Source organism: Naegleria lovaniensis, assembly GCF_003324165.1.
Source record: "Naegleria lovaniensis strain ATCC 30569 chromosome Unknown tig012, whole genome shotgun sequence".
NCBI lineage: Eukaryota > Heterolobosea > Eutetramitea > Acrasida > Naegleriidae > Naegleria > Naegleria lovaniensis.
In genome coordinates, this window is record NW_025407834.1 from 23,254 (window position 1) to 39,225 (window position 15,972).

At 35.7% G+C, this 15,972-nt stretch overlaps 8 protein-coding genes across 8 annotated transcripts; 3 read left to right on the forward strand and 5 right to left on the reverse strand.

Annotated features, from left to right (window-relative positions):
• Positions 1-12: 12 nt before the first annotated feature.
• On the reverse strand, positions 13-2,160 carry C9374_001093 (uncharacterized protein; the record flags this gene model as incomplete). Its single annotated transcript, XM_044686527.1, has 1 exon — positions 13-2,160. The coding sequence occupies one exon, from the start codon at positions 2,158-2,160 to the stop codon at positions 13-15; it is 2,148 nt and encodes a 715-aa protein (XP_044551491.1).
• A 46-nt stretch (positions 2,161-2,206) lies between these two features.
• On the reverse strand, positions 2,207-4,333 carry C9374_001094 (uncharacterized protein; the record flags this gene model as incomplete). Its single annotated transcript, XM_044686538.1, has 1 exon — positions 2,207-4,333. The coding sequence occupies one exon, from the start codon at positions 4,331-4,333 to the stop codon at positions 2,207-2,209; it is 2,127 nt and encodes a 708-aa protein (XP_044551492.1).
• A 236-nt stretch (positions 4,334-4,569) lies between these two features.
• Positions 4,570-7,398, reverse strand: C9374_001095 (uncharacterized protein; the record flags this gene model as incomplete). Its single annotated transcript, XM_044686549.1, has 1 exon — positions 4,570-7,398. One exon carries the CDS (start codon positions 7,396-7,398, stop codon positions 4,570-4,572), a length of 2,829 nt encoding a protein of 942 aa, XP_044551493.1.
• A 936-nt stretch (positions 7,399-8,334) lies between these two features.
• On the reverse strand, positions 8,335-8,997 carry C9374_001096 (uncharacterized protein; the record flags this gene model as incomplete). The annotated part of the gene is made up of 1 exon (XM_044686560.1): positions 8,335-8,997. The coding sequence occupies one exon, from the start codon at positions 8,995-8,997 to the stop codon at positions 8,335-8,337; it is 663 nt and encodes a 220-aa protein (XP_044551494.1).
• Positions 8,998-9,397: 400 nt separating this feature from the next.
• Positions 9,398-10,369, forward strand: C9374_001097 (uncharacterized protein; the record flags this gene model as incomplete). The annotated part of the gene is made up of 1 exon (XM_044686571.1): positions 9,398-10,369. The coding sequence occupies one exon, from the start codon at positions 9,398-9,400 to the stop codon at positions 10,367-10,369; it is 972 nt and encodes a 323-aa protein (XP_044551495.1).
• Positions 10,370-10,714: 345 nt separating this feature from the next.
• On the forward strand, positions 10,715-11,459 carry C9374_001098 (uncharacterized protein; the record flags this gene model as incomplete). Its single annotated transcript, XM_044686582.1, has 2 exons — positions 10,715-11,065; positions 11,163-11,459. The coding sequence occupies 2 exons, from the start codon at positions 10,715-10,717 to the stop codon at positions 11,457-11,459; spliced, it is 648 nt and encodes a 215-aa protein (XP_044551496.1).
• Positions 11,460-11,663: 204 nt separating this feature from the next.
• C9374_001099 (uncharacterized protein) lies at positions 11,664-13,273 on the reverse strand (the record flags this gene model as incomplete). Its single annotated transcript, XM_044686593.1, has 2 exons — positions 11,664-12,421; positions 12,541-13,273. 2 exons carry the CDS (start codon positions 13,271-13,273, stop codon positions 11,664-11,666), a joined length of 1,491 nt encoding a protein of 496 aa, XP_044551497.1.
• A 189-nt stretch (positions 13,274-13,462) lies between these two features.
• On the forward strand, positions 13,463-15,924 carry C9374_001100 (uncharacterized protein; the record flags this gene model as incomplete). The annotated part of the gene is made up of 3 exons (XM_044686606.1): positions 13,463-13,731; positions 13,833-14,387; positions 14,478-15,924. 3 exons carry the CDS (start codon positions 13,463-13,465, stop codon positions 15,922-15,924), a joined length of 2,271 nt encoding a protein of 756 aa, XP_044551498.1.
• Between the last annotated feature and the right edge of the window lie 48 nt (positions 15,925-15,972).

Consider the following 15,972-nt stretch of genomic DNA (forward strand, 5'->3'; position numbering starts at 1 on the left):
CTTCGAAGATGATTATTCATCCAGGTCCAGTCCAGCGAATCGAAACATGACTGAAAAGACATCGCTTGCATCAATATTGTCAAAATTTTGATCAGGATTTTCCAATTTCATCTTCTCTAAATGATACTCTGCAAGAGCTTGCTTTCTCAAAATTTCTGTCTCAATCAAGCCACCTACATCTTGCCTTCGTTTAGCATTCTCACTCAACTTGGTAACAAACTCAATCTTGGCATTTTTAACATTGCTTAATAGCTCTAAAGAAAGTGGCCCAGAGTTTTTGATGCGTTGCTCTTCGACCAAACCTTCAAATAAGAGTTCCAACATCTCCATGCCTGTTAAGAGTTGAGACAGACTTTCTTTGTTTGTTCGAAATTTTTCCAAAATCTTTTTCACATCCAAAGGAGTATTCTCGGAAGAAATGGATGTGTTATATACTGGATATTCCTCTTTTTCTTGCTCTAACGATGCAACATTGGAGTGTGCATCTTGTAAAAGCAGCGAGGGTTGTATCATTTCACTGTGTGAAATGTCGCTAGTCAATGAGAGAAAATTCGAAGCAACCATTTCACTATTTGTTTGTTGTTGCAAATAAGTCAAAGCTTCAATGGCTTTGATTAATTGTGAGTTCTCTTGTTGGATCAGTCTATATTTGTTTGAAAGTAATTTCAATGCACGCAAATCATCATTCATGTTGTCACATGAGGAAAGTTGTGAAAAATACTCAACTCTCAGTGAACATGCCATAATCACAGCCTTTGTGGCACAACAAGGTAAAAAGTTAAACAATTCATGTTTCGTCAGTTCAATCACTTCTCTGGAAACTCTCAAAATGGCTTTCACATTTTTCTTTTCACAATTCGTTAAAATTTCCAAATGAACTTGCTTTGCAACCAGAGAAGAGAATAAAAATATTAACGAGTTCTTTTTACGAGCTGCCGTCATGATCAGATCTGTCATTGCAACAAATATCTCATGAATGGTCATTAATTGATGATACGTCTCATTTGAAAGACATCGACATGTTGTTGCATTCAATTTATATCTTTTCAGCTTGAACATGGATGCCATCTCAAATTCATCAAAGATAAATGTTTCTGGATTCAATTCCTCAATAAAATACAACTCATGAAATTTTGTTTGAGATTCTAAGAGGAAAGCAGAAAGATATTGACTGTTAATATTTGGTAATGTCATTGTGCTTCTATGACCATTCGTGGGCGAGAATGAATTGCAACAGAGACGATAACATTCTTTGATATATGGTTCCAATTTGGCCCTCACAGTCATGTACATGGCTCGAGATTTCGTTTTCTCTCCATTTCCTAACATGTAATCAGCCATAAAATTCATGGCAACCAATACACTAATTGAATCCACTTCATCATAATATTTTCCAATGATTCGTTTCCCATTCATAAATAATTGATCTGATACCTCTCGAAGAATTCCCATTTGTTGCAAACACACTGCTTGCATTGTTTGTAAAACAGCAACCTCTTTTTCCAACTCACAGGACACTTGATATGGTTGTGTTTGAAACCAAAATTGTTCATTGAGCTGGAAATCCAATGCTTTCTCTAATTTGTTTCGGTCGTATACAGGATATCCCAATGCAATAATATTGTAATAAATATCCAATGCTTGAGCTACAGAAAATCTATAATTCATTTGATGCTGTACAAAAACTTCATTTGGAGAAACGATTGCTGTGTTTGTTGTTGCTGAACAATTTGATGCATTGTTTCCATGGTGGTGTTGGTGATTTTCATAATTATTTGTGGTTGTAGGGTTCAACAATTGATTTAAATAATCAATATTAGTATTTCCTTGATTGTTGGAAGTTGAGCGTGATGGTTTATAGGGATGATAGCCTTTTTTTGCTGTTGAATTTCCTTGTTTTGATGAAGTGATCTTTTGAGAGTATTCATCATTAATAAAAACAATTTCATCAATAGCAGATGCAGATTGATTGGAATTTGGAGCCTTTCTTCTTCCCGATGATGATGGCTCATAAATACATTTATATCCTCTCTTGATACAATATTGACATGATGGTAATGTTTTTGAACATTTCCGATGTAACTGTCTGCAAGACATGCAACTATGAGGACTCAATATTGATTGTGTTGCAACGGTTGGGTGTGATTCCAATGTGGACATTTTTTTCTGATAAAGTCCTTCGAGTGAGTCAAACACAATTCTCACACTATTCGTCAACACTTAGTTCCTCGAATCGAAACACCATGGAAATATCGGTCGCGTCCATATTGTCAAAATTTTGATAAGGTTTTTCCAATTTCATCTTCTCGAAATAATATTCTGCTGTTGCTTGTTTTCTCAACATTTCAGTCTCGATCAAGCCACAAACATCATTCCTTTGTTTGGCATTCTCAATCAACTTTGTAATAAAATCAAGTTTGGTATTTCTTGCTTCATTCAATAGCTCTAAAGAAAGTGGCCCAGAGTTTTTGATGCGTTGCTCTTCGACCAAGCCTTCAAATAAGAGTTCCAACATTTCCACACCAATTAAGTATTGTGAAAGTGTATCTTTGTTTGCTCGAAAATTATTCAAAACTTTTTCCATATCTAATGCAGTGTTCTCGGGAGAAATGGTTGTATTATAAATTGGAACTTCATCTTCAAATGATTCAGTATAGGAATTACCATGTGAAAATATTGAGTGAGAATGTTGGTGTATCATTTCAATGTGTGAAACATCATTGTTCAATGAGAGAAAACTCGAGGCAACCATTTCGCTATGGGTGGCTTGTTGTGGCAAATAAGTCAAAGCTTCAATGGCTTTGATTAATTGTGAGTTCTCTTGTTGGATCAGTCTATATTTGTTTGAAAGTAATTTCAATGCACGCAAATCATCATTCATGTTGTCACATGAGGAAAGTTGTGAAAAATACTCAACTCTCAGTGAACATGCCATAATCACAGCCTTTGTGGCACAACAAGGTAAAAAGTTAAACAATTCATGTTTCGTCAGTTCAATCACTTCTCTGGAAACTCTCAAAATGGCTTTCACATTTTTCTTTTCACAATTCGTTAAAATTTCCAAATGAACTTGCTTTGCAATCATTGAAGCAAACAAAAACATCAAAGAGTGTTTTTTACGAGCTACTGTCATGATCAGATCTGCCATTGAAACAAATATCTCATGAATGGTCATTAATTGATGGTACATCTCATTTGAAAGACATCGACATGATGTCTCGTTGAGCTTGGATCGTTTTAAACGGAACATAGATGCCATCTCAAATTCATCAAAAATAAATGTCTCTGGATGCAACTCCTCAATGAAATAAAATTCATGAAATTTTGTTTGAGAGTCTAGGAGGAATGCAGAAAAGTATTGAACGGTAATATTTGGTAATTTCGTTGGAGATCCATGTTCATGAATGTTCGCTGAAGCCAATGTATCAGCAAAAAGACGATAACATTCTTTGATATATGGTTCCAACTTGGCCCTCACAGTCATGTACATGGCTCGAGATTTCGTTTTCTCTCCATTTCCTAACATGTAATCAGCCATAAAATTCATGGCAACCAATACACTTATTGAATCCACTTCATCAAAATATTTTCCAATGATTCGTTTCCCATTCATAAATAATTGATCTGAAACTTCTCGAAGAATTCCCATTTGTTGCAAACACACTGCTTGCATTGTTTGTAAAACAGCAACCTCTTTTTCCAACTCACAGGACACTTGATATGGTTGTGTTTGAAACCACAATTGCTCATTGAGCTGGAAATCCAATGCTTTCTCTAATTTGCTTCGATCATACACTGGATATCCCAATGCAGTAATATGGTAATAAACGTCCAACGCCTGGGTTGCTGAAAATCTATAATTCATTTGATGTTGTAATAGCATTTCATTAGAAGAGATGACTGCTGTTATTGATTCTGTACAACTCGTTCCATCGTGGTTAGTTGCTGGTGTCTTATTTACATGATTATTGGAATTTCTTTGTTTGTTAGAAGTTAAGTGCGGTTGTTGATAGGGGTGATAGCCTCGATGATGAATTACAGTTGAATTTCCTTGTTTTGATGAAATGATCTTTTGAGAATATTCATCATTAATAAAAACAATTTCATCAATAGCAGATGCAGATTGATTGGAATTTGGAGCCTTTCTTCTTCCCGATGATGATGGCTCATAAATACATTTATATCCTCTCTTGATACAATATTGACATGATGGTAATGTTTTTGAACATTTCCGATGTAATTGTCTGCAAGACAAACAACTATGAGGACTCAACGTTGATTGTGTTGCAACGGAAGAAGACGCAACACCAGAGTGTGTTTCAACTCGAGACATTTTTTGTGATAATATATCAATATCATGATTCTCATAAATTCAGTAATAATTCACAACAATTTAGGGTCATAAAATGCCATTTTGTGCGCCTCCAGAATTTGGAGGTGGAATTTCTCGGTTTTTAAAAATAGTTTTCTCTCTGCCTTTTGGTCTCGGCAACTGAGCAAAGTTGACCGTCGATTTTAATGCAACAAAACACCAACAAACTCGCTTCTTTTTATTTTCATATTGGACGGTCAAAATAGAAGATCATAATCAACAATACCGTCTGAAATACTTTCAGCCATCTCTTCATCTCCGTCATCAAAATTAAACATCTCTTCATCTTCAATTTGGTCTTCGCCATCACTCTGTTCTTCGTTGTCACTTTGCTCTTCTTGAAACAGTTGTTCCTGGTCAAAGTTTAATTCCAAGTTCAGGTCCAATTGTGAAATCTCCAATTCTGTACGAGTAGACTCCAAATTAGTTGTTGTTTCTTCATTACTGTCAACGAGTACACGGTCATTGATAATCATATCTTTGAAACTCATCCATTTCTCTTTTTTTTTACCTGATCGTTCTTCTATTCTTTCAAACGTTGTATCTTCATCAGACCTAAAAGAGAGATATAAAACTCGCAATTTCTTAACAATCAATTGGAAAATACGATACAATTGATTCCATTCACGTGGTTCTGTTTGCTTTGGAATATGTCTTTCATATCTAAAAACTCTATCAAATTCATCGATCGACATTTCTGGCTCTTCATAGTCGATTTTCTCCATCTCTGAGTATACACTATCAATATCTTCAAAAAAGAATTTTTTTTTTCCTTTAGCTGTTGCTCTTTCGGTAATGAAGTGGTCGTGTTGATGAGAACCTTCAACTGCCTCATTGGAAATTGGTACCAACGAACCTATTTCATCAAAAAACTCTTTCACATGGTGAACAATAATATGCATATAATAAGGAAGCTGTCCAACGCTAGATCTAAATTGAGTAAGTTTAACATGCCATTGTGTCAGTTGCAAATAAAATTCACGTTGATCTTGTTCCGTTTTCTTTGCTCGCTCTTCATTCGTCATTTTAAGCCACTGACGAATGGTAATCCAAAGATCCCAAATTTGCATCAATTCAGATGAAATAATGTCTTCAAATATATTCTTGTATTGATGAGAAATAGCCTCAACCATCCCTCCGGTCAACATGAATTTATAATCCTGGTAATCTAATACCGGTTCTTCTTCAGTATCAGAAGTTTGTTTGGCCTGGGAACGAAATGTAAAAGTTGGTGAAAAACATGGCAATTTTTTAACTCTTTCAAGTATTAGAGTTTCATGTTCTCCTGAACCCAAGGACCATTTTACCAAATGCTCCGTAATACGTTCATCAGCATGAAGAATGCAAATATAAATCTTGGATGAATCAATACCAAACTTATGGTTTAAAAATCGAGGTTTTGATGTCCCGTTTAAACTGTTACTCGTTAAGCAACAGCATCTCAAACAAAACATATCGTTTTCTAATAAATCGCTGACAAATGAAAGAGATTTTAAATCGCTAACCCATATTATAGTCACCTTTAGATTAAAATTTTCTTTGCTTAATGAAGAGTCAGCTTTTTTTTTAACGATATCAATTCCCTCTTTTGAAATTTTTTCCACTTCTTCTTTAAAGTCCTCACAGTACTTCAAAATATCTTCTTCATCACCAATATACATCGCTATAGGGAATACATTTCTTCGTTCTTGAGTTCCAAATGTAGTTAAATTTAAAATAGAAAGAGTAACAACTACTGTTTGAAGTCCATCAAATTTTCTTCCATCCATACTCATTTTGACTACAAGAGAATCCGGTAATTCTTCATGGACGGGACATTGTCGTTGTTTTCTCAAATAAACGTTGTGCAAGTGACTTTTTACAGCTGCAATAATAACAGCTTCTATTTTCATAACAAATCCTCTTAATTTATGATCTATCCCAAAATATTCCACCAACGCATTTGTTACCTGACCTTCTATTGCCTTAAGATCAGCTTGAAGTATATCTTTTAACCCTAAAGAAAAGATATGTTCTTTCCAAGCTTTGTTTGAACAACAAAGCTCATCTTTAACTTTCAATTGTTTCGTCAATGAGATTGGTCGTAATGTCATTTGTTTGAACTGTCTATATACATTCTTTTTTCCTTCTGGTATATTTGATGAACTGATGGCTTGTGATAGAGCTATTATTGCTTCTGGGTTTTTTTTGAAATGATGATACAACAAATGAGAAAACTTGATATGGCATAAATTAGAAATTTCACTAAACAGATCAAAAAACTTTGTGTGTTGTCGAGACGCAGCATCAAAACTGTTTGAATTATTTCGTAACGAATTGTGTTGAATGAAAACATCCCGTGTTTCAGAAGCTGCAACTAGATTAACTTTGGAAATGTTAGCTTTCGCAATATCTTCCTTTTCTTTGTCATATTTTTGTATCAAAGTTTTTAAATAGAGATCGATTTCTTGTTCTCTGGCTTTTTTGTTTTGTTTCTTTTTTTTAGTTGTTTCTGAAATTTCATGGTCAGTGGATCGTGATCGTTTTGTCAATACTTTCGGTTTTTTAGAAGATCGTTGTGAGAGAGAGTCTATTTTGTTTTGTTTATCTATTTCTTGTTGTGGTTTCTTGGTGCCAGACGATTTGTGTTGTTGTCTAGTAGTAGTGTCTTGTGAACCATGGAGAACAGAGTTTTGCGAAGGTTGTTGTGTTGTTTGGGATAAAGGTTGTTGGGTTGTTTGGGAATTGTGATGTATTTGTTGTAACTGTTGTTGTGTGAGGTAATTAAAGAAAAGAGGTCGATATCTATCTTCTTTTAGAATTATTTCAACAACAATTTCCATACAGACGTATATCAAATTCTTTGGTCCTTTTATAGTGTCGTCATTTTTAGAGTACTTGGAAACTGTATCGTATTTGATTCTGAGATCTTGGAATCGGTAATATATTTTGTTGTTGGCAGTAATTGTTTCAACGGTTTTGCCTAAAATTAAAGTAAATAAACCATCGGAAGGTCTAACGTATGTGTAGGTTGTACTTGTGTTCATTTTTTAATAACGGAACAATTTTTGAACAAGGATCATATCTTTGTGTTGGATTGTTACTCTTTTGGCATGTATTGCCAATTCATTACTATTCTGCATAATCCTAACAAGAAAATCTTCTGCTGCTTCTTGTAAAGCATTCAAAGCGTTGAGTTGGAATCTTAAATCCTGCTTATAATCCGATGCTATTTGACGAATCAGTCGTCTGAAATTTGTTTTTGGGATAAGATATTCCGTATTTTTTTGAAATTTTCTTATTTCTCGAAGTGCTACTGTACCAGGTTTGTATCTATGTGGCTTTTTAATTCCTCCAGTTGTTGGTTTGCGTGTTGGTGGTTTTTTTTGCTTCCGAGGCTGTTTGATGGCTTGACGTGGTTGTTTTGATGATGTTTCTAGTGATGGTTGTTTTGCTGATGTTTCTGGTGCGGACTGTTGGGTCATTTTTTGTGCGTCCAAACTGAAGTTAGACAAATCTTTAGGTAGACTGATGATACAGCAAAAAAATTCGACGCTCAATAATGGCCCTATATGATCTGAAATTAATTTATTACTTTCATCCTGATGATCCATCAGATGATGATACCTTTTTCGAAAGTTTATATATTCCTAACAGCGAGCTATCCGATATTTTGTTTTCAAATCCTCGATCATTTGTCCATTATCTAAAAAAAAGACAATCGGAAATGATGATTGAACATATAAATTTTACTATCACATTAACACCTTCTCAAATATTGCATCTCCAACCAATTTTTGGTTGGTCAAAGAAAACTAGACACATGACTGCACATAATTTGTATTTATTACTTCTAAATGAAGATGTTTTCAAGCATAGTAGATTCAAAAAACTATTTGCAAATGTTGATGTTACTAAAGTTCAATGTGGTTTATTCAAATATATAATTCCATTACAATTTGAAGGAGAAAGCGATGAATAAATTAAACCAAATCCCATGTACCATTCATTTCGTTATATCTTTCAATTGTCCAATCAAAATCAACAGTAACCATCCATGATTCAGTATTGCAATAGAAGACGAGTTTTGTGAAAAACATTCGATATAGATATTCAAAATCCTTTCTCACATATTGATTAATATTATGATCGAAAATCCAAACTGGATGCTGAACAAGAAATCCTCTTAAAGCATAACTTTTTCCACAATTCAATCCAGGCATATCTTCAAAATTATCGAAGGCAAAACCAATGCATTCAATTCTACGAGTGTGATTTTCAAAATGCAAAACTTGATGCTTGGTGACGTATCTTGCTGAAGAATTACCGAAATATCTAACGAAATACTCAGGATCCAGACAACCGATTTTGATTCCACGTTGATATCTCTTGCTGTAAAAGGGGTCGAGAGCATGACGAAGATAGAATGAGGCTGAATGAGCAAACATTGCCAAACAAGCAGCCATTCTAATACGCTCTCTTCCAACTGGATTTGCTTGAGGCATGATACGATAAACATCTCTGTATGAAGAAGAATTACTGCCATCATAAGCGAACCATTGTGGTGCACGAACATTGATTGTTGGTTTCTTTCTTCTTGCTGTTTTGTTGTTCTTGTTGTTACGGTTGTTTGAGGTTTTAGCCATGATGATGAGATGATAATACGATGATGAAAATTACTATTACTACTATTGAAGTCGTTCAAGAATGAAACGGCGAGAGTTACTAATGATAGTTGTGATGAAAGTGATCACGAAGAAGCAAATACTACTATTACTACCCTACTGATGAGAGGATGTGAAGTTGAGAATTTTCTTTTAAAATGGGCCGGTGGCCCGCAAGCATAAGCAATTTATGCATTTTTTTGATGCGCACAAAATTTTTTCAATAATCTGCGAGAGTGTTTTGGCAATTTGTGAAAGTGGCCATTTTTAAATTGTTGTGCCAGTTGAAACTGTCAGTTGTTTCATGCAATCGTGCTCATGGTTTTCACATCAAATAATAAATACAAAGGAAGTTTATAACCCCATGTTCAATCACAAAAAAATGAACCGATTTCTTCCTTTATCACGCCCGACTCAATCCGCTTCACACAAGAATGAGAAGGAAGCGTTTTGTCAAAAGTGTTTCACTAGTGGGCATTGGACCTATCAGTGCACTGAGAAAAATTCATCAACTCAATATATTAAAAGGCCATCCTATACGCAACGATTGGAAATGATGAGAAAAGGAATTCCTTTTCATGATGATGACAACTTTTTGGATTCGGAATTAAAACCTAAAGTCATTGAAGACGAGGATGCCATATGGACCAATAGTGATAGTGATAGTTATTTAAATCCAAATGGATCAGGCGGTGATTCATCTTCTAGTAGCAGCAGCAGCACGAGTAGTTATAGCAGCGGAAGTGATGCAGCCAAAAAGAAGAAGAAGAAGAGGAAAATTACAAAAAAGAGAAAGAGAAGAGCATCGACAAGTAGCAGCAGCAGTGGTAGCTCATCGGAGTCATCTTCTGAAGAGGAGGAGCCATCAAAAGAACACAAAGTAGAAAATGAAGCCTTACTTGAATACAGAAAGAGATTAAAACAAGAATTAGAACGACAATTGCAACAACATAAGGAAGAAGAGGAATCTGCATCGAAACAATCAACAGCTCAATCTTCTGAAACTAGCAAGCTGAATAAGAATGAAGAATCATCATCAACATCTGGAAGACGTCTCGGATCGTCAACATCCGATTCCTCAAGATTGCAAGGTACCACTGTATGTGCATCTACACTAGGCGCATCCACTGCGAAACGAGGAATTGAGATGGCAGCTGAACGAATGGCTCAAGAACAACGATTTTCTTCACAAAATCGACGTTTTGGAAATAATGACAGAAGGTCCTACGATAAACAGGGATCTACAGATCGATCTGTGAATGAGGATCGTGCAGAATCATCTCAAAGATCAGCTCCACCTCCAAGAACCTATCAGTCCAACAGATACGGAAGAGTCAAAGATGATACCAAATAGTACAGTAGTGAAACGTGACAACAGGAAGACATTTGTTAAAGGTCTCATAAGAAAGATATAATACCTCCTCAACTCGTCTCACAATCAATTTTGGATTTCAGTGTGTGGAAATTGTCAGACCAGCAAAAACAACCAAATCTAGACATTTCAAGTTTGTAAATTTTCCACATTTGGATATTAGTTTTTTTGGGCTAAATTACAAAGTCTCTGGTCTGATCTCGAGGTGGTATTTTCAGTGCACTAAAACAAAAACAATCATAATAACCTTTCAATAATTTCATTACGGAAAATACAACAACTCACACCAAATAGACCAACTCGAACACCTTGTCAATCTCGCTCAACATGTCCATTCTTCTCAAAACACTTTCAAAACCTCGTACAAATTCCTTCTCAAAACTCGTACTCCCTTCTTTACAACAAGTAGTTATTCAAAAGGAGAATACTAGACACTTTTCACAAAACCTGTCTACATTTTATGCTCTCGATTCTGACAATTACAGCGATGTGAATGCGTCTCTCGGAGGAGGAGGTTATTTTGGGGCACAACGTCAACAAGGATACGATGGAAGAGAGCATACCTTTGAAGAACAGTATGCAGCCAAGAAGGATTTTGAACTTTTATTGAAAATGGCTTCTGACTTTAACAAAAAACATCCCTCATTGAGATATAAGGATATTTTCGAAAAAATGAAGGTGAGTAGTGACGTTTAAGGACAATTCTAAATGGATTCTCACTGAAAAGAATTATTATTGTGAACATTGAATGTTGTTGATTATTAACAATAATAAGGAAAAACATGAGGCAGGAGAAGTAGCCGATCTGACACACATCATTCATGACTTGACAACGATGAAACCTGATGCGAATGATGACACTTTGGGAGATACTCATGTCGCCAATGTAGATGTTCAAGCAAAAGGTGTTTCTCAATTCACTGACAAACCATTGGGAGGAGTGTTCGCAGGAAAGTCACCCAAAGTACCCGAAGAGAAAAATCCCAAGGGTGTAACTGTTCCAGCGAAGGAAGAACGTAAGGCCAGTGATGAGAATTACCCTTACGTGGCCGACTTGACTTATGAACTTTAGGAAACATTTCAAAATGATCATAACAACGTAAAATTATAATGTAAATAATTGTTGCATTGGTACAATAAATTAATGACTGAACATGAATTAATCCGGTTTTCTGGTGGTTGCAGACTCTCTTATGAACACAAATTTCTCCACACAAAGATGTTTACGCTTATTTTCTGTGAAGTTGTCACAGATCAAAACTTCTCTTCACAACACCTAATGAATACTATTTTGTAAATACAACGGATTCACCTCTCCTTGCATGATGAGAGACAATAGCGTTTCTTCCGTAGTGTAGGTGTGTTTTTTACGAAGTGTTTCCATGTCACTCTCTGGAGTAATGTATAAAAATTCATAAATCGTATGATTACTGATATAACCATTAACACAATGAGGACATGTATCTGCCTTATTCTTGGAAGGTTCTGGAGGCATGCAAACCACTGGAACTTCTTTTCTTCGATTGACCTTCTCAGTTGTGACCACCCGATACATGGTCAATAATTTCAGTGCTCGATTGTCGGTTTTTCCGTAAATGACCATTCGCTGCTTACAGTGAGGACAAAGTATGGGTACACGTTTGACTCCTAAAATGCATTTAAAAGCTCGAAATTGCGTTTTTAAATCAATATTCATGGATCTCAATCTTTCCAACAAGTCAATCGGTGATGAAGCGTGTCCTGTACTAATTACTTGAACACCACTGAGAGCAATGGAGGTGGCTGTTTCGAAATCTACTTTGTGTCTCAACTCACCAAAATAAATTATATCTGGATCATGTTTGAGTAGGTTGTTGGCTGTCTCGGCCAAGGATCGTTGCTTTCCCTGAATTTCTTGAAACATGTCAATTTGACATACATTAAACAATCCATGAGTCTGTAAATTCACTTCAACAGGATATTCTAAAGAATAAATAGCAAGTGCTTTTTCTGCAGACATTTGACAAAGAATTCCTCTCACAATTGTGGATTTTCCTGTTGAGATGGTTTAAGATCCAATTCAATATTAGCAGAATAGATTATTGGTCCAATAATAGAAGTATGATATATCAATATTTTCCAAAATAACAATTATTCGTGCACAGCACACATACCTGATCCAGTGGGGCCCACAATGCATACATGTCCTCCTTGACCTTTTTTACTTCCAAATACCTTGCTAATATCTGGAGGATCTCCTTTTGGTTGTTCCACTAACTCACTTCTGGGTACGAGTGGTTTTGTACTTGTGTAAACTCTTTCATTTTCTCTCGAAAATAGGGTTGCTTTGACGTCTGTGTCTGGAAAGCCAATTTTCCACTTATTTTGCTTCCGATTCAAATCTTCTGCATTGGAATGACTCATCATTTGATAGGACGATTGAAAGGATTTTGAAAAGCTCTCCGATGATTGTCTATTTTGAGTATTTTTCATGGCATGAAAGAGAGCCTTCACTGGCAAAATTATGTTTTCATCTGATTCATCGTGGAGCGTTTGAGATGGATTAAGATTTTGAAAAGATGATGAACGATGACCCTTCAAATCGGAACTACCATGATCATTATTGGTAAAATCACTAGAATGACCGTTTGGTTTCAATTCATGACTAACTTGTTGATTCGGGCGTAAATTTGATGATGAAAATTGTTTGTTGCTATTTTGATGATGATCATCGGATCGAGTCTTGACGCTCGTTAAAGAATCTTGAACTTTAAACACATTCGGTATTAAATGTCTCAATATTGTTGAAACTCTGGATCGTTTCATATCTTCATTCCAACTCCCTCGCGTTTCTGTTGTATCCGTTTCTTTTTGGCTTTCATGACTCCCAGCCAATCGTTTCATCATTTTTTCATTTTAAATAATAAATTTAAATAATTTTCATTCTCAACAACACCTATTCTCTTCCATTTCCATTTCACCGTCCACCCAATAACGATTCATTAAGATGTTGTTCAAAACAAACGAAAAACTTTCACAACATCCAAAAAAAACAAGAGTTCAACATTTTATTGAATCAAAAAAAATTCAAAAAAAATGGGTCGAAACAAACAAACCAAGAGTGATAAAAAGTACAAGAAGAATAAAAAGTTGGTGAAGGCCAAGATCAAAACTCAACGTATGACACAAGAGAAGAAAGTACGAGAGGTGATTAGGAATGAAAAATTGAAAAATGAGGATCTTTCCGATTCCGAAAAGGAGGAAGAACAATTGGAACAACATTACTTGAAGGCTGTGAACAAGAAGAAGCCTTCTTCCACCTCCGTATCAAAACAATCATCGGAAAACAAAACTTCTAGTAGTGGGTACGTACAACTATCGTAGAAATTATTTGTTGTTAATTCCATCATCATCAATATCATTAAATACTTGACATTATGTTCCAACAACTTTTTGACCCTTATAGAACCATCTCAAAAGAAGAAATTGCAGACTTTTTTGAAAAGTTAAAGGCTGAAGGAGGTAAAACCACAAAAGAAGAGGAAGAAGAAATCCAACAATTAATTTCCGGAGTGGATGAAGATGATGAGGAGGAAGTCTATGATGGTGGAGAACGAGAAGAGGGCGACTCGGAGGATCACGATGAAAATATTCCTGCTGACCAAGAAGACGATGAACAAGATGAAGCCTATTTCCAAAGAATTGCCGATGAAATTGAAGAGGAGAATGAAAAACAAGTAAAAGAATTTGGTTCCCGAATCAAAGTTACAAAGGCTCTCATTGCACGATGGGTGAAGAAGATTAAGTCTAGCAATGCAGTGCAACCATTGTTCCATTTGGTGTTATGCTTCCGATCGGGATTGAAGAAGGAAGCGTCATCAGATGAAAAGAAAAAGAAGAAAGATGAACCTGAAATTCCATATGTGGTTCCTGATGCAGCCACATTCGCAAGAGTAGCCATGGCTTGTGTCAAATGTTTGGGAGATTTGGCCACAATATTAACCAAATATGAACAAGGATCGTAAGTAGTTAAATGACATTTTTCGTTTGACAAATTTTATCAATTCACCATTGACCATGTATTATGGCATTCCTGCTACATGCACAATAGAAACAAGATGCCTGCAAAATACTCTGGTTGGAAACAAGTGAAATTAGCTCTCTCAACATTTATTAATGCATTTTACACATTAATGGAAAGTAGTGTGGACGAAAAACTCTTGATTTATATTTTGCATTATTTCACAAGACTTGTCCCATTTTATGGGCTATTTGAGGCACATCCAAAGAAGATTTTACGAATCATGCTCAATTTATTAGGTCACACTAATGAGGACGTGAGAGTGAGAGCCTTCTTAATTATCAACTCAATGGCTGTCATTTATCCATATCCATTCCTTGAATTGTGTATTAAGGGAGTTTATTATACACTCTTGAGAAATTCAAAAGGATACAACCCATCGACATTCCAACAAATTGAATTTTTAAAGAATTGTCTCGTCGAGTTGGCCTCTATCAACTTTAACAGTACCTTCCAACATGCTTTTATTTATATTCGAGAACTTTCCATCACAGTGAGAAGAGCCATGGATACAACGGTACAAAATGGTTATGCCTTGTGCTACAATTGGAAATTCTTCCATTGCTTGGATGCATGGGCAAAAGTTGTTTGTGCCTACTGTAAACAAGAAAAGATTGGCGAATTGCTGTATCCAATCACTCAAATTGCCATGGCTGGTCTTGGTTTGAGCAATTCGGCCAAGCATTATCCATTCAAGATCAAACTATTGACCATGCTGAACGCCTTGTCTCGAGAGTGTGACCGAACCTTTATTCCAATTTCACAATTTATTTTTGAAATTCTCCAATTGAAACAAGCCACAGAGACGCCCAAACAAAATCAAAAACCACAACCTTTGTATTTTGAGTTCAAACTGAAAGCAATGCCTGAGGAACTCAAATCTAGGGAATTCCACCAAAGAATCATTGATGATTGTTGCTTTTTGCTTTTGGATCATTTGGCTACACATAGCAAATCTGTTGCCTTCCCAGAGCTTTCGTACCCAATTACCAGTTTTTTGAAAAAGTATGTCAAGAATCATAGTGAGACTCTGCATTTTGGTATTGCCAAGCAAATTACCAATCTTGTAAAGCACGTCAACGACAATATTATTTTTGTGAATGAAGCCAAATCTAAAATATCCTTCACGCCTCTCGAATTTGACAAGGCAAATCAATTTTTGCAAGACACAGAGACACCTCTCGAAAAATACTATGCTACTGAGAAGAAGAGACAAGACCGAGAATTATTAGAGAGAGTTGCAGCTAAATTGGATGAGAAGGTCCTCTTCGAAGATGGAGAGGATGAAGAAGAGTCAGCCCTCAGAGAAATTGAGGAGACCAAATTAAAGAGAAAGAGAGCCTCCACCACCGCCGCAGACGAAGATGAAACCACACAATCTGACGAAAAAGAAACCAAGAAGAAGAAAAAGTCGACCACTTCCAAGACCACATCGAAACAGGACACACTCAAAGAATTGGATTTGGAGAATTTTTAATGTGAGTAGGTCAATAATAAATTTATATATTTTCATACACAACTAATT